This window comes from Lepidochelys kempii, chromosome 1 (genome assembly GCF_965140265.1).
Source record: "Lepidochelys kempii isolate rLepKem1 chromosome 1, rLepKem1.hap2, whole genome shotgun sequence".
Lineage (NCBI taxonomy): Eukaryota > Metazoa > Chordata > Testudines > Cheloniidae > Lepidochelys > Lepidochelys kempii.
The window spans coordinates 156692552-156707993 of record NC_133256.1 but is presented as its reverse complement, the minus strand read 5'-3'; the positions used below and the strand labels follow the sequence as shown (position 1 = coordinate 156707993).

General features: G+C 41.4%; 1 protein-coding gene across 15 annotated transcripts in view; it reads left to right on the top strand.

The window, feature by feature from the left end:
• Positions 1-15442, top strand: part of PKNOX1 (PBX/knotted 1 homeobox 1) — a 68210-nt gene that overhangs the window by 29199 nt on the left and 23569 nt on the right. For 14 of the 15 annotated variants that reach the window (XM_073359545.1, XM_073359526.1, XM_073359536.1 and 11 more), the window contains 2 exons: positions 1974-2101; positions 3668-3839. In XM_073359545.1, coding sequence (XP_073215646.1) covers positions 1974-2101; positions 3668-3839 — 300 coding nt within the window. Of the gene's footprint in view, positions 1-1973; positions 2102-3667; positions 3840-15234; positions 15341-15442 lie in introns of those variants that run through there. The other variant, XM_073359640.1, reaches the window with a different exon arrangement.

The following is a 15442-nucleotide window of genomic DNA, read 5'->3' as shown; positions in this document are numbered from 1 at the left end:
CACAAGGTAGTCTTCTGGTTTTGGTGCGTCTTGGCTTCTGTCATCAGCAGGAAACAGCTGAAAGAATGTAGCCCCCAGATTTAGGTAACTTGTTTTCCCATTGTTAGCCAAAAAATAAGTCCATCAATTATGTCTTTCTCCAGGCACAGTAGCTTCCAAATCAGCTAACCCTTCCGAGAGAACTTCTTGAGGGTTAGGAAGTTCTGCCATTTTCTCAAAATTTCCTGTTGAGCTAAAAGAGGGCTCAGCCATGTCCGACAACAAAGTCCAAACAGCCTATGCAAGACTCGCTCCAGGATAGTGTCTTAAATTCCTTTTCTTTGTTGTGTGCGGAATTAGGTGAAGCTTTGTCCCTAGATGACGTCTGAATTGGTTACTCTAATATTTATTAAGGGGCTGACTCTTTCTTCAAAGGATTGCTCTTGAGAACAAGGTGGTGACAGCCCTTGTGAGGGTGGGTCCTTCTGTGCTTTTTAATTTTCTTTCTGAGGCCTTGATCCTAATGTGGTGATGGTGCTTAATGCAGCCTGGCTTTTCTGCGTAAGACACAAACTGCCATGGTTCAAGCAGAAAAAGAATCTTCTTATGCCACTGGTTCGGTGCCCCTAGGGGGACGTGACAAATGTTCAAGCTGGAAGAAAAATGCAATCCTTTTTGAAGGGAAGATTGGATTCCATGGTGGATAAGTTCTTCAAGTGGGATGATCTTTTTGTCCCCCTTAAGCGGGCTCTTAGTCTAAAGATACCTTGCTGTAGGTGAAAAAGAATGGAAGTCCCATTTTAGAAAGCCATCAGAAAGTCTCAAAGGCATTCTCAGTCCATTGGTGCCATTCAGGATGTTCTATATGTGCAGATTGAATTGCCCTACTGTAACTCTAACAATGTTCTTGTGGAGCTATAATATACCCAATATGATCATGGAATAGCATAAAACTACCCAAAGATTACAGGACTCTATATCCTGTTAGTAATGTTTAAATCATGACTCTTTAAGCTTATCTTTTAAGGTGCTTTGGTGCTTTCCTGTTTTGCATCTTTTTCTTGCCTCTTACTATTGCAGCATTTACTTGTGCCCTGCACTCCCACACAAACTGCAGAGTAGCTTTTCAGACTCATAGTCTCTCTCTAACATACGCTATTGGATGCCTTTTTAGGCTGGTATCTTTCACTTAACTTGATTTTAATTTGTCGTTGTTCTGTTTTAAGCTGATTAAGTTTGTTCTGCATGGATATGAAGATGAGCTCATTTAGTTGAACTGGCAAACAAATGCCTTGTTAAAATATTTTTAATGGCAGTTACTTCACTCCATTCTGCTGAAAAACTAGTAAATATTACTTTTTAAATACAACTACTGTTGCTTTTTACATTGAGTAGGTATTCCTATATTGTTTAATATTATCTGCATATGTAAAAGTTTAGAGGTAAATTGTAAGGCGAAATTACATTCCTGATTAGTGAAAGACTGCAACAAATGCTATATTTCAGTTCTGTATAAAAAGTGTAAATTTTAATGGATTAGGAAACTAGCTTCAGAGTCCCTATTTCCATCAGCATATCTGTGGAAAGGGAGAAGGAAATCAATAGGAGGGTAAAAATTTTATTGTGATTTCACCACAAAGGCTGGTAAGTCAGCGTTTTCGTAATCTCATTTTTGGAGTAATATATGTCTAACCTGTTCCAAAAATAGCTGCTTGTGAGACACAAAATGCTTTAGCAGTTCACTAATATCAATCATCCCAATTTTAAAGCTGAGTGCTGAAACTTGAAATGACCTTTACACTATCCAACAGAAAGTGTCAAGGATTAAATGAGTTTCTTGTTACTGCTTATGCTTTTTGTATAATTGCCAAATCATACCAACCTTCTGGCAATTTACTAGCTTTTTGCATTGCTATTTACTTAGAAAACAGTATACTTACTAATAAATCTTTGTGCTTGGTGACGTAAAATAACTTATCCTCCTTTTTCTACAGATGCAAGTGGTAACCGAGTTAAAAACTGAACAAGACCCAAACTGCTCTGAAACTGATGCAGAAGGAGTGAGTCCTGCCCCTGTAGAATCTCAGACGCCAATGGATGCAGACAAGCAGGCCATTTACAGGTAGTATTATGGACTTTGGTTGTGTATTTGAAGGGTAAAAAGTACAGTTCGGGGTGTGTTTTTGCCTTTTTTTTTTCCTTTTAACTAGGCAGATTAAAACCAGATGAGTTGTAGTTTGCAAGTAAATGATGAGTAAGTTCAAATAAAATGGTTTCATTTTTAGATTCTTTACTTAAGGCAAAAATTTCCCCAAATTTAGGATTCTGTTGCATGATCTTGAAGACTATTATGAAGTGCACATGTCAGTTATTAAAAACAGATATTGCTATAGCTGTAGTGGGCAGCAGGCATCAAGCTTTAAGTTAGCAATAGTATTTTGTCTAGGCTATTGAGGAATAGTGACTTTAACTCAAGCTGTCCCGTTATATTTTATATGTTAGAATTAGCTTCAATAGTATGTAAGGCCTTTTCTCATTTATTTTATTTTATTTTTTTGTGATCAACGAAACCTGTACCACTTTTTCTTTAGATTAAAAATAAATAAATAAAAATGTGCCTTTTCTCACAACTCTGTAATACAAAAATACTTATCTTAGCACTTTTCATTTGAAGATATTAATCAGTATGTATAAACTGCAAAGGGAGGATGTAATTATAGCATGGGTAGGCATACCTGTGTTAGCTTTAATCTAGCTAGTGTGGGTAACAGTAGCAGTGTACACATAGTGGCAAGGACTTTAGTACGGGCTATCAACCAGAATACAAGCCCTCCATGGACCCTAGCCATGTACTTTGGTTGGTAGCCCATTCTGAAACCTGTGCAGCTATGAGTACACTGCTATTGTGACCTGTGCTAGCTAAATTTAAAGCTATCATATGTATGCCTAGCCATGCTACAATCACATCTTCACTTTGCAGTGTAGACATACCAAAAGTGTTTTACAAAAGCACTGTTATTGCCAGTTTACACATGGGGAAAATGACACATAGGAGGGAGGGTAAGTGAGTTGGCCAAGATGACAAAGTGAGTTAATGGTAAAATCATCTTAGTCCTGACCTGAGCCAAGTTAGCTAATTTCACAGTGAGTCTCTCATAATACAGGCCGTTCTCAATTGTACCAAACTGTAAGGTGATTTTATTATATTGAAATGGGGCACATATTGGAGACCAGATGTGTGCTCTCAGGCTTGTTTTTTTTTGTAATTTAAATATGGTTTCATTCTTTGTGTCAGTGTTAATCCATTACACAGTGTACTAATACATCACCTTCTACTAAATAACAATTAATAAAATGGCATTTCATAGCTTCATAACTGCAATTATGATTTCTTCTTATTAAGGTCCAATTACATAGTCCTGCTTTATTATACAGCTTTAGTTATGTCTAAATCTTATACAGTTTCACTCTTATTTAAAAAAACAAAAGCAAAAAAAACCCTCACATGTATTTTGGCTAATATTATCAGTTGTGTTGTATATAATCTGTTAATAAAACTTACAGAATTGCTTTTCTGGATGAGTGGTGGTTAGGTTTTTACTTTTTGGATACCTAACATTATAAAGTAGTAAATATAAATTAAAAAAATATTTATTCAGGCCTGATTTTATTATTTATTTATTCCTAGGCACCCACTGTTTCCATTGTTAGCACTATTGTTTGAAAAATGTGAACAATCTACACAGGGCTCAGAAGGCACTACCTCTGCTAGTTTTGATGTAGATATTGAAAATTTTGTAAGGAAGCAGGAGAAGGAAGGAAAACCCTTTTTTTGTGAAGATCCAGAGACTGATAATTTAGTAAGTATAAAGCATTTTTATGAAGCAAATGACACTTCTCCCTCTTATTCCCAATTACTTCTCTCAACTGCTGCTCTTGGTAGATTCCCAAATCTTTTGATCCTACAGTGGTGTATTGTTAGTATTGCAAGTACTGAATTCTGAAACTATAGATCAGAAAAAGTTTGTAAACTTAGTCTTTTTATCCTTTTTTTTCTCTTATCTATAAACATCTATTGCAGTGATTCCCAAACTGGGGTTCATGAACCCCTGGGGGTTCACGAAATGTTACAGGGAGTTTTCGGAGGGGGAAAAATTCCCTAATGGCGGACAGAGCTGTCTCTAGGGACCCCAGGCAGCCCGGGGCCAGCAGTCCGGAGCCCCTGGACTTCCAAGAGCTAAGCAGATCAAAGCAAGCATATCTATCACACACATTTAAACTTCAAGACTCCTTATATGAAATAGAAAGGGAGGTGGATATTTTTTTCTGTTTTTAAAATTAAATAGGCAACTAATATTGTTTTTAAAATTATTATGAAGAATAAGTTTAAGCTTTGTTGTAACGTGCGTTGTGTGCCTGGACTGCTCAAGACCTGAATGCTTGTGCAAGAGGAAGTCTTTGAGTTGGCTTCTTAAATACCTTCACGCTGTTTCACATCTGATACTCCTTGATGAAACATAGGAGCCTTGTCTTATAACAGGCTTATTCAAAATTATACAAGCTACGAAAGTGAGATCTTGGAAGAATGTTGCCTTTTTCATAATGTAATTATACATAATAATTAATAATAAATAGTGTATAATCATGTCATAAAAACAAATTTTATATTTCCAAGATCACTGCTTTTATAATTTATACTCAGGTAAAGGAGAAAATCCCTGGAAATATTCATTTTTAGGAGAGGGTTCGTGAAACTTGACATTTTAATGAAAGGGGTTCACAGGTTGTTGAAGTTTGGGAACCACTGATGTATTGCATCCTTCATTTTGACCACATGCCTCACATTTTTCAATAGTTGTTTCCAGTATGTGTTCATAAAACAGCTGAGGTTGACATTATATTTAGAGATGAGTTAAGACATATACCCACTACAATCCAGTCGACTGTACAGAGTAGTTTCTCAGAAAGCAATCAGATAATTTTTGCTTCACTGTTCTATATAACTTATCTAGTCAGATTTTCCTGTTCTGTGTTCTTTGCCCTGATGCATCTGCATTGTCTGAGGGAGGAAAGGTTAGAAAATTTGCCCACTAACTTTTATACATAAAAATAAATCTGAGGCATGGTATGCAATAGGAATATAAGCAAATCTTTTTTAAAAAAAAAAATCAAGTAGAACAGTTTGTGTTGAATGATAAATCAGTTTGAGACAGCATTTCTAAATGATATTCAATTTGGTATTTTGGGCCTATGTAAAAAGCTGTTCAAATGTAGAGTCCTATAAGGTTGTGTCTGTTTTGTAGCAATAAATGGAATTCTGCCATTTCAGACAAGGCAGAGAGAAGGAACTTCAAATTAGGCTGCTCATGAGTACTTGCAGGTAGAGGATCAGAGATTCAGTACCTCTGAAGTCCCAGTTGCTCAAAAGAAGCCTACCAAAAGAGCATTCCAACTTACACAGAAAGAACTCACTGTCTGGTCCAAAAAGGCCCATGTGGCTCTTTTGGCATGCATCACACAAAAAATGTTTGACTACCTTATTTTTATGTTACAGTGAAATATCTTTTCTCTGTATTCTACTTAAGTCAGTGAGTCCTGCTAGTTTCTCATGCACACATGTCAAGCCCAGTAAAGGCCCTTCTCCATAAATTCAACCTCAGAAGTTTGTCTTAGTACATTTTGCATTGCTATTTCTTGTTAGGGCTATGATTTCGGTGGTTTTAATGATGAGTGTCAGAAAAATGTTGGCTTGGGATCTATGGCATCCACACAGAGTTCCAAACATATTTTTACAAGGTATTATTCCTTGAAGTACACCTCATTGAACCTGTTGAAAGCAGGCAAAAAGATTATTGTATTGTCTTTTGATCAAAATATATTTTACCTTTTGGTTTTGGTTTTTGCACTCTGTTACAGCATATTTATATTATTCCTACATGGTTGCAAGTTCTGTATTTTTACAAACACAGTCTTGGAGCTTTAGAGACTCAGAATAGGGATCTATTATGTATCTTTGGAGAGAAGAGAGTTTCATATCCTTAGTTTTCTAAAAGTGTGTGCATAAGTATATTTTATAGCTTAAAAGACTGTAAACAAAGATTAATGATAAATGGTAATAGATTGAATTGGGGAAGGTGTCTATTGGGATGCCCACAAAGGCTGATGTTAACATTTTTAGCGGTCTTGAAGAGTCAGTAAACATGTTTCGTTTATGAATTTAACGAAATTGGGGAAACAAGTCAGGGCAGAAGAATGTTGTAATAGAAAGGGACTTAGAAAGATTAAAAACATGCAGTTAATAACTTGGGGGAAGGGAAAGGTGGGAGACACAAGTCAATACATATAGAAAGACATGATATCATGGAGCAGGGAGGTAGGTAATAGTTCTTATCTATATGGCACTTGTGTGACTGTGGTTGAAATACTGGGTTTCTTTCTGGGTACAAGACCAGAAAGGTATTGACAAACTGGAAGGAATTGAGAAAGGATCATTGGAAACTATCAGGGGACTGGAGGGAGTGAAGTATAAGGAAACATTGAAAGAGCTTAATACATATTTAAATTAAGCTACTTGGAGGGGAAGGAAGACAATGTGCTGTATTGAAAAGGTTACAATAGGCTTACTTGCAGATTATATACATTTGAGGTGCAGAGAGGAGCTCGTGGTGGAGGGCGACTCATGACTAGACTTGAATGAAAGGGAGATAGATAGCTTAGGATATTTCCATTGTCAAGTAGAAAGTTTGTTTTGGTGACTTCTAACTGAACAGAGTTAGACTGGAAGACCCAGTTTGTGTCCAAGAAAGATGGAGACGTAGTTAAGGAGTTAGTGAAATATTTACATTATATTTATTTATAGGCCTTTCAATGGCACTCCTCTGTAGTCTGAGTACCTTAGAGGCATTAATGCATAATCAACACCTATATGAGGTGAAGAGATCTTACTATCCCCACTTTGCAGATGGGGAACTGAAGCACAGAAATTCAGTGGTTTGTCCAAGGTCCCAACTAGGAAGAGAATTCAGAACTCCTGAGTCCCTGTCTAGTGTTTCAACCATGAGGCCTTTGTATCTCTCTAACAGAGAAGCAAGGTTTGATGTAACTTGCATAAGAAAAGGTCATTGACATTGTGAAATAATTTGCCCAGCCAGAAAGAAGAAGAAATGTGTTTGTATCCTATAACGGTTCTGTGGCTAAATCCTGTAGTAGAGTGGCTTTTGCCACCATAGACCAAAATAATGAACAGAATGTGGAAGAGAGAAAATAAACCAGGTCCTTCCACCAGCTTTTTGAAAGCTGCAAGCAGCAGGGGCACGTGGTGTTTGTTCATTTTAACTGGAATGTTAATGACCCAGTGAAGCCTTGTGAAGTACTCATACCACTATATTATCATAAGTATTGGTAATAAGAATAAATGCTATGTTAATGGCTATAATGATATGTTCTCTCCCATCATATGAAAAGTGTAGCCGAGCCAATAGAAAACACTGCAGGTTTACTGATATTCTGTAAGACCCACCACATTGCTGCACCATTTTAGATTCCTCTTGAAAAGGAAAGAGCCCTGCTGCAGACATTTCACACCTTCAAAGATTGTTTTCAATTAAAATATCTTGTTTAAATATGAGGTTCATTGTCAAGGGGGGAAATACATTTAATGGTTTTAAATAGTCATAAAGATTTCTTTCTGAGAGAGATTTCAGCCATTATTTCAGATTCAGTCATCTTTGATGTCATGAGTGACATGGTACGTGCTCTTGTGAGTCTGCTTGCTAACATGACAGAACTGTAAGCAGAATTCCCTAAACAGACCATTGGTGTTAGTCTCATTTTTAAGTCCATGATCCTAGTATATTGACTGGCAGGAATTCTTATAGTCTTAGAATTGAGGGACAGCTCTTTTCTTCCCTCAGTTCTGCCAGTTTATTAGCCTGTAGTGCCTCTGTCAGTTCTTTCACGACTGACAGCAATGGAGTGCCTGACTGCTGCTGCTCCTATATCAGCCACAGCTTTTGACTGGCATCTTAACATTTCCTGTGGGTTTTTTTTTTTCTTCCAGACTTCTATTAATCTGCCTTAGATTCTGTCATCAAAATAAGTAAAAATGAAAGTCATTTTATTCTGCATGAGGTAGATCAGATGATACTGCCTCAAGGTATTTTTAACTTTTTTAATATTAACAAAGACGCTGTTTTCCTTTGTCCCCCGTTCCTGGTTTCTTTCAAGAGGAATAATCGAAATCTTTAAAGCTCATTTGCCCCTAGATCGTTTTGGCCTTGTTTATGTCTTACTCCAAATACCTTAGATAGGTTCTCAATGGTATATGTGTTTGTCATACTCCTCCCCTATTTGGGAGCTTTCCACTATGAGATAATTAAGAAATGACACCTCTGACCAGTGTAACCTCTTCCCCCACCTGTTGGTATTATTGGACATTCTGGATTGCTCACACGTCAATATACAGTCCGGTCAGTCAAGGGCACCAAAGAAATGAGCAGAAGAGTTACTCCCCAGGAGCCAACCAGACACAGGGTTCTTATGTCAACCCTCCTTGAATTATTAGTGCTCCCACAACAAGGGAGGCTTGCAACTGGTTGCAATGGCAGCCTTTCCTCCCTTATAACTTTTAAATTATATATATATATATATGTAAAAAAATCCAGGTGGAATGGGCAGGAACCTTCATTACAAAGTTGATTTCTCCTCCTCCTTCCCCCCACCCCCCAGCTTCTCTTCTTCTGTCTTTGGCCCCAGCTCATCCTGGCAAAGAATGCAGGCACCAACAGGGACTGTTATCAGGACAGCCCAGAGAGACTCAGAGTGGGCCAGACGACTGCAACGGTCCCTTCCTTCCAGTCCAGTCCCCGTTGCATTGCCTCAGTTCTGACCCTCTGTCTCAGATTAGTGGTGATACTGTAATTAATGTTAAAGCAAGGACAAAACTAACATAAGATCAAGTGAGAGCTAGACACACTAAAAACAAGAGAATAAAAACAAAATTCTAACAGAATAGTCCAACACAGAACAAACGGATCATAGAGAAACGCTTCCAGACTGGAAGGAAGGGAGCCTTGCAGTTGTCTGGCCCACTCTGAGTCTTTCTGGGCTGTCCTGATAACAGTCCCTGTTGGTGCCTGCATTCTTTGCCAGGATGAGCTGGGGCCAAAGACAGAAGAAGAGAAGCTGGGGGGCGGGGGGAAGGAGGAGGAGAAATCAACCTTGTAATGAAGGTTCCTGCCCATTCCACCTGGATTTATAAATATATATTTTTAAAAGTTATAAGGGAGGAAAGGCTGCCATTGCAACCAGTTGCAAGCCTCCCTTGTTGTGGGAGCACTAATAATTCAAGGAGGGTTGACATAAGAACCCTGTGTCTGGTTGGCTCATCGTGGAACAAGAGCTGAATTAGGAAGAGCCATGCATTTCAGTATTGATTTAAAAGAAACCACATATTTCGGTACCAACAGAAGAGCAATGAGCTTGGCCAAGATGAAAGAGCTTTCTTTTTACTTTTTGTGTCTGGAAGGGGGGAAACAGCTTTCAGAATTTAGACTTAATGGACAGCAGGTTTAAAACAAACAAAAGGAAGTATTTCTTCACACAATGCACAGTCAACCTGTGGAACTCCTTGCAAGAGGATGTTGTGAAGGCCAAGACTATAACAGGGTTCAAAACCTCCATCAATGGTTATTAGCCAGGATGGGCAGGGATGGTGTCCTTAGCCTCGGTTTGCCAGAAGCTGGGAATTGGCGACAGGGGGTGAATCACTTGATGATTACCTGTTCTGTTCATCCCCTCTGGGGCACCTGGCATTGGCCACTGTCGGAAGACAAGATACTGGGCTAGATGGACCTTTGGTCTGACCAGTATGGCCATTCTTATGACTTACTCAGTGTTGCTTCAAGGACTGTTCTGAGGGAACAGTAGCTCCACAATAATTGGGATACTGTGACCATGGTTCTTGGCAAACCCACATGGCTCAAGGGCAGCACAGAGACTAATCCACTAATTGCAGGACATTCTGAGCAGTCATAAAGGATGGTCTGGGAGTCTCCCATGGATCAGTAACAGCACCCTACAGGTGATTCACGTGGCTCATACACCTAAACTGGCTGAGATACTCCCAAGGAAGGGGTTGATAAAGTGTGCATGGCCTCTAAAGAGTGCTTTGCCCACATGGCACAGATCTTTTGGGAATGAAGCCATTTGGCTAAAATGGGAGTGGATTGTGAGCTGTATTGGGTTGCAGAACCTTAAAGCTGATTACCTTCAGCAATTTTTAGTAAATTTTAGTCATTTTGATGACTTCCTATTACTTCCTATTACTATACTCACTTAAGTGAGTTGATGGATTTCTGCATTAATGCTATGCAAAAGATTTCAGCATGCAAAACTCCAGCAGAATTTACTTGAAATATCTCTAAGGACTACCTTAGTGCACCTGTAGTTGAGGATGACATCTAAATTAAATTTTCAGCACTGTCTGATTATTTGAATTGAGAGGATTCAGTTCCTCCATGCTGCACCCAATTGAACCAGTTGGCATAGTATCCTAAAGGGTACCACTCCGAACATCGTCTCATACAAAGACCATTGAAATCAATGGAAAGACTCACATTGATTTCAGTGGACTTTGGATCAGACCCCAGTGAATGACTCTGAAGTAATCTATCCGAGAGAAGATAGACATTAGAACTTGTATTTTTTTTCATCCTAGATGCAGTGTAATGTAACCATTGTTACAGTGTAACCATTGTTAGCATTAGGTAATGAGATTTCTTTATTGGGTCAGTACTAAGAATGCCACAGGGGCTTACCAATGAGACTTGTTAGCAGTATGTTTTGCAAATTCTGTTACAGATATTACCAAGCAGAGTATTTCGAGTAGGTCAGATTGCCCAGAGTAGTGAAAAGGCTATCTGGCAACATTTAAAAAGAAAACTTAACAAATTAGCAGTTTAACATTATCAATTTATTTTTACACTAATTTGAATTGCTCCAGAGAGTTAAAGATTAGTTAGAATTATCTAACTAATGGTTGGTTGCATTACTCAGAAGTGTACACTAACAATTTTCAAAGGCAACGCTCAGGCGTATGTGCATTCTTTTGTAACATAATCTTTGATGTGTCTGCTGACCCCAAGGTATTGAGCTGGCCTTCTGCGAGTAGTGTGTCTGACTGTATTTCCCAATATATTCCTGTGGGGGACATATGGAGGTGGTGTTGCTAATCCAAGCAGTTATTATCATATGAGAAGTAGTTTCGAAACTCAGAGCTGTCCATGTTACCTTCATCAGATTTATGGTATTATTTAAAGGCAAGGAGAGACTTTCCACAGGAAAAGTGATCTTGAGACAAATAAAATGGTCATGGTAAAGGTGGACAGAATAATGAATAATATATAGAAAAATCTGCGCACTCCTGTTTACTCTTTCTCATAATACCAGAGCAAGGGATTTTCAGTGCAATTTAAAGGCAACACGTTTAAGGCCGATTTTAAAAAATAGTTTTCACACAACACGTGAAATTCATTGTCATTGAAGCCAAACTTAATAGACATCAAAGGATTAGACATTTTTTAGTGATAATATGCCTGATATGACTCTCATTGAAGTCAGTGGGAGTCTTTCCATTGACTTTAATGGACTTTGGTTTAGATTCAGTACAGTTGCAACAGATACAGTTTTTTTAGAAGAACAATAAACCCTCATCTTTTAGTGCATAAGCCAATCTGATAAGATATCTGATGAGATGGTGGTGAGTCTGAAGGAAACTTCTTCCATGGGTAGTTTATTTTGTAACTGTCCTGCTATAAGGTTTCTTTCAACTTCCTCTGACCTATCTGGTGCTGGCCACTTTCACTGAAAGGATATTGAAGTAAATGGACAAAGGATCTGTCTGGCATAGCCATTCCTCTAGTCCTATTCCCTGTTTTGTAGTATGTTCCTGGCTTTGTTTAAAACAATATCAATGTAGTTTTTACTATCTGGCACCTATGGACAAATTATTCTGCTTACTGGATTTAACCATTAGTGAATGTTCCAGATTTGTTTCTGCAACTGGAAAGACAATATCAGATGGCCATTGACACCCATAGTTAGGTGGCATGTAATAGTCAAGTCATGCTGGGGGAAAAGAATTCTAATGCTTTGTCCACAGGAAGCTAAGACTGCTGATGTACTTGTTACATGCGAAAACGTGGTCATCCAAATTTACAGACTGTGGTCTCTTTCTCTCAAGCGAATTAAAATGAAATATTATTTTTGCTGTGATTGTCTGGAAGCGTTTCTCTATGGTCTGTTTGTTCTGTGTTAGACTATTCTGCTAGAATTTTATTTTTATTCTCTTGTTTTTAGTGCGTCTAGCTCTCACTTGATCTTATGTTAGTTTTGTCCTTGCTTTAATGTTAATTACAGTATCACCACTAATCTGAGACATAGGGTCAGAACTGAGGCAAGGTAACTTATTTCAAACAAGTAAAAGTTTTGATACCCAGGTAATACTATGAGTGCTGTCCATCTGATCCTATAGACTAGCCAAGCCCTCCAGTAATGCTACCTACTGTTGTATGCTCATTGTGACTGTGTCCATGAAAGTGTTTGTTTTGTTCTTGGTCCTTCTTCAAGCCATTAGAACAGTGGTGAGCAAACTTTTTGGCCCGAGGGCCCCATTGGGGTTACAAAACTGTAAGGAGGGCTGGGTAGGGAAGTCTGTGCCTCCCCAAACAGCCTGGTCCCTGACCCCTATCTGCCCCTTCCCACTTCCTGCCCCGTGACTGCCCCCCCTTAGAACACCCGACCGATCCCCACACACACACCCCTGCTCCTTGTCCCCTGACTGCCCCCCTCCCGAGACCTCCTGCCCCTAATCGTTCCCCCTCCCACCCCCCCCGGGACCCTACCCCTGTCCAACACACACACACACACACACACACACACACACACACACACACACACACACACACACACACACACACACACACACACACACACACACACCGCCCTGTCTCCTGACTGCCCGGACCCCTATCCACACTCCCGCCCCCTAACAGGCCCCCTGGGACTCCCACGTCTATCCAACCCCCAGCCCGTTCCCCATCCCCTGACCACCCTCGCCCCCAGAACCTCCGCCCCATCCAACCGCCCCCTCTTCCCAGTCCCCTGACTGCCCCCCAGGACTCCCTGTCCCTTATTCAATGCCCTTGCTCCCTGGCCCCTTACCATGCCGCTCAGAGCAACAGGACTGCCACCCGCGCCTTCCGGCCAGAGCCTGCCACACTGCCCAGCAGGAGCTCGCAGCCCCGCCACCCAGAATGCTGGTAGCAGGGCGAGCTGAGGCTGCCGAGGACGGGGGACAGCAGGGGAGGGGCTGGGGGCTAGCCTCCCTGGCCTGGAGCTCAAGGGCTGGGCAGGATGGTCCCGCGGGCCGTAGTTTGCCCACCTCTGCATAGAGAATAGTTTGAGGCTAAAAAAAGTTTATATTTAGGCTGTTTACTTGTACCTACATCAAGTCTTGCTTTGCCACTTGGTAGTTTTTGTTTTTAAGTTCTTTTTGAAAACCCATGTTCTACCACTGCGGCATTACAGGACAATTATTTAACAATATTTCCACCAAGAACAATATACCCCTAAAAGTAGGTGACCTGCTGGTTAAACATTTTGTTAAATATGCATGTTCATGACCATTTATTTGGGATTTGGTGGTATTTAAACACAATTTGAAAGGCAACCGCTGGAGGACTGCATTGGTCTAGAACAGGGGTCGGCAACCTTTCAGAAGTGGTGTGCCGAGTCTTCATTTATTCACTTTAATTTTAAGGTTTTGCATGCCAGTAATACATTTTAACATTTTTTAGAAGGTCTCTTTCTATAAGTCTGTATGTTATATAACTAAACCTATTGTTGTATGTAAAGTAAACAAGGTTTTCAAAACGTTTTAAGAAGCTTCATTTTAAATTAAAATGTTGATCTTATGCCGCCGGCCCGGTCAGCCCGCTTGCCAGCCTGGGGTTCTGTTCACCTAGGCCGGCAGCGGGCTGAGCGGGGCCGGCGGTGAGGACCCCAGACCGGCAGTGGGCTGAGCAGTTCAGCCCACTGCCGGTCTGGGGTTCCGTCCGCCGGCTCCTGCCAGCCAGGGTCCCGGCTGCCGGTGGGCACCTACCTTCTCCCTGGTTCTAGCCCATTCTCTTCCTCTCTCTCTCTGCACCGAGCTGAGGGTGGGAGTGCACTGAGCATAGAGCTGGGGGTGAAGGAGCAGGCTGGGGGTAGGGGTTTAGGGTCTGGCCAGGAGCTAGAATGAGGGAGGGGGCTCAGGGTTGGGGCAGGAGGTTTGGGTGTGGAGTGCTTACCTGGGCAGCTCCCATTTGGTGCGAGGGGTGCAGGTGGGAATGTGGTGGGGGGGTGTGCAGGAGCTCCCATTTGGTGCGAGGGGTGGGAAAGTGGGGGGTGCAGGGGTCAGGGCAGAGGGCTGGGGTGTGTGTGGTGGGGTGTAGGGATCAGGGCAGAGAGCTTGGGGTGTGGGCTAGGGTCATGGGGGTGCTCCCAGCCCCCTGCCCAAAGTGGCTCATGGCGGGGCTAGAGGGGATATGCCCTGATTCCACCCCCCTTCCCCAGGGCCCCATCCCACTTCTTCTCTGCCTCCTCCCCGAAGCAGTGAGCAAGCTGTGGCTCCACTTCTCCCCCTCCCTCGCAAGGGCCATCAGCTGATCAGCGGCAGGGAGGGAGAGGAGGAGGGGCAGGAACCCAGCATGCTGGGGGAAGAGGCGGGGGAGGCAGGAGCTTGCCTGCCCTGCAGCAGCAGGTGGTGGGACCAAGCTTCTTCACCCTGTCCCCGCGGCAGGGAGCGGAGAAGAGAAGGCCGGGGCGGGCAGGATTTTTAATGGTACACTGCTGCCTGCCGGGGTCCCGGCCACCGGCCCCTCTCAGCCCGCTGCTGGCCTGGTTTCGGCAGCGGGCGGAGTGCGGCCAGCGGCTGGGACCTGGCAGGCAGCAGCGTGCCATTAAAAATCGTCTCATGTTCCGTCTTTGGCACGCGTGCCATAGCTTGCCGACCCCTGGTCTAGAAGATTATCTATTGTATACTTTCATAATGGCTCGGTGCTTTTTTATCTTTTTTATCACTAGGACTCTGTGTAGTCAAGATATTGAAACCCAGTGAATGTGCATTCATATTTAAAATAACACTTTGAGCACATGGATCTGATTTTTCTTCAGCTCTTCTTTTAAAGACTCAGAAGCATTTTGTCATCCCTACAGGTTTTGAACCAAAGGGCTAGGACTGCCTTTCATTGCTGTAAGTTCGGACATACCACTTTCTAGATTTGCTGAAACTTCATACAAGAAAAGATCCTCTCCTTGAAGAGTAAGGAAAAACTTCAGGCATAATGTAGGCTCCATCCATCATGGAAAACAATGTGCGCACAAATTTGCCTGTCTTGGTCTCCTTAAGATGCCCTTAACTTAG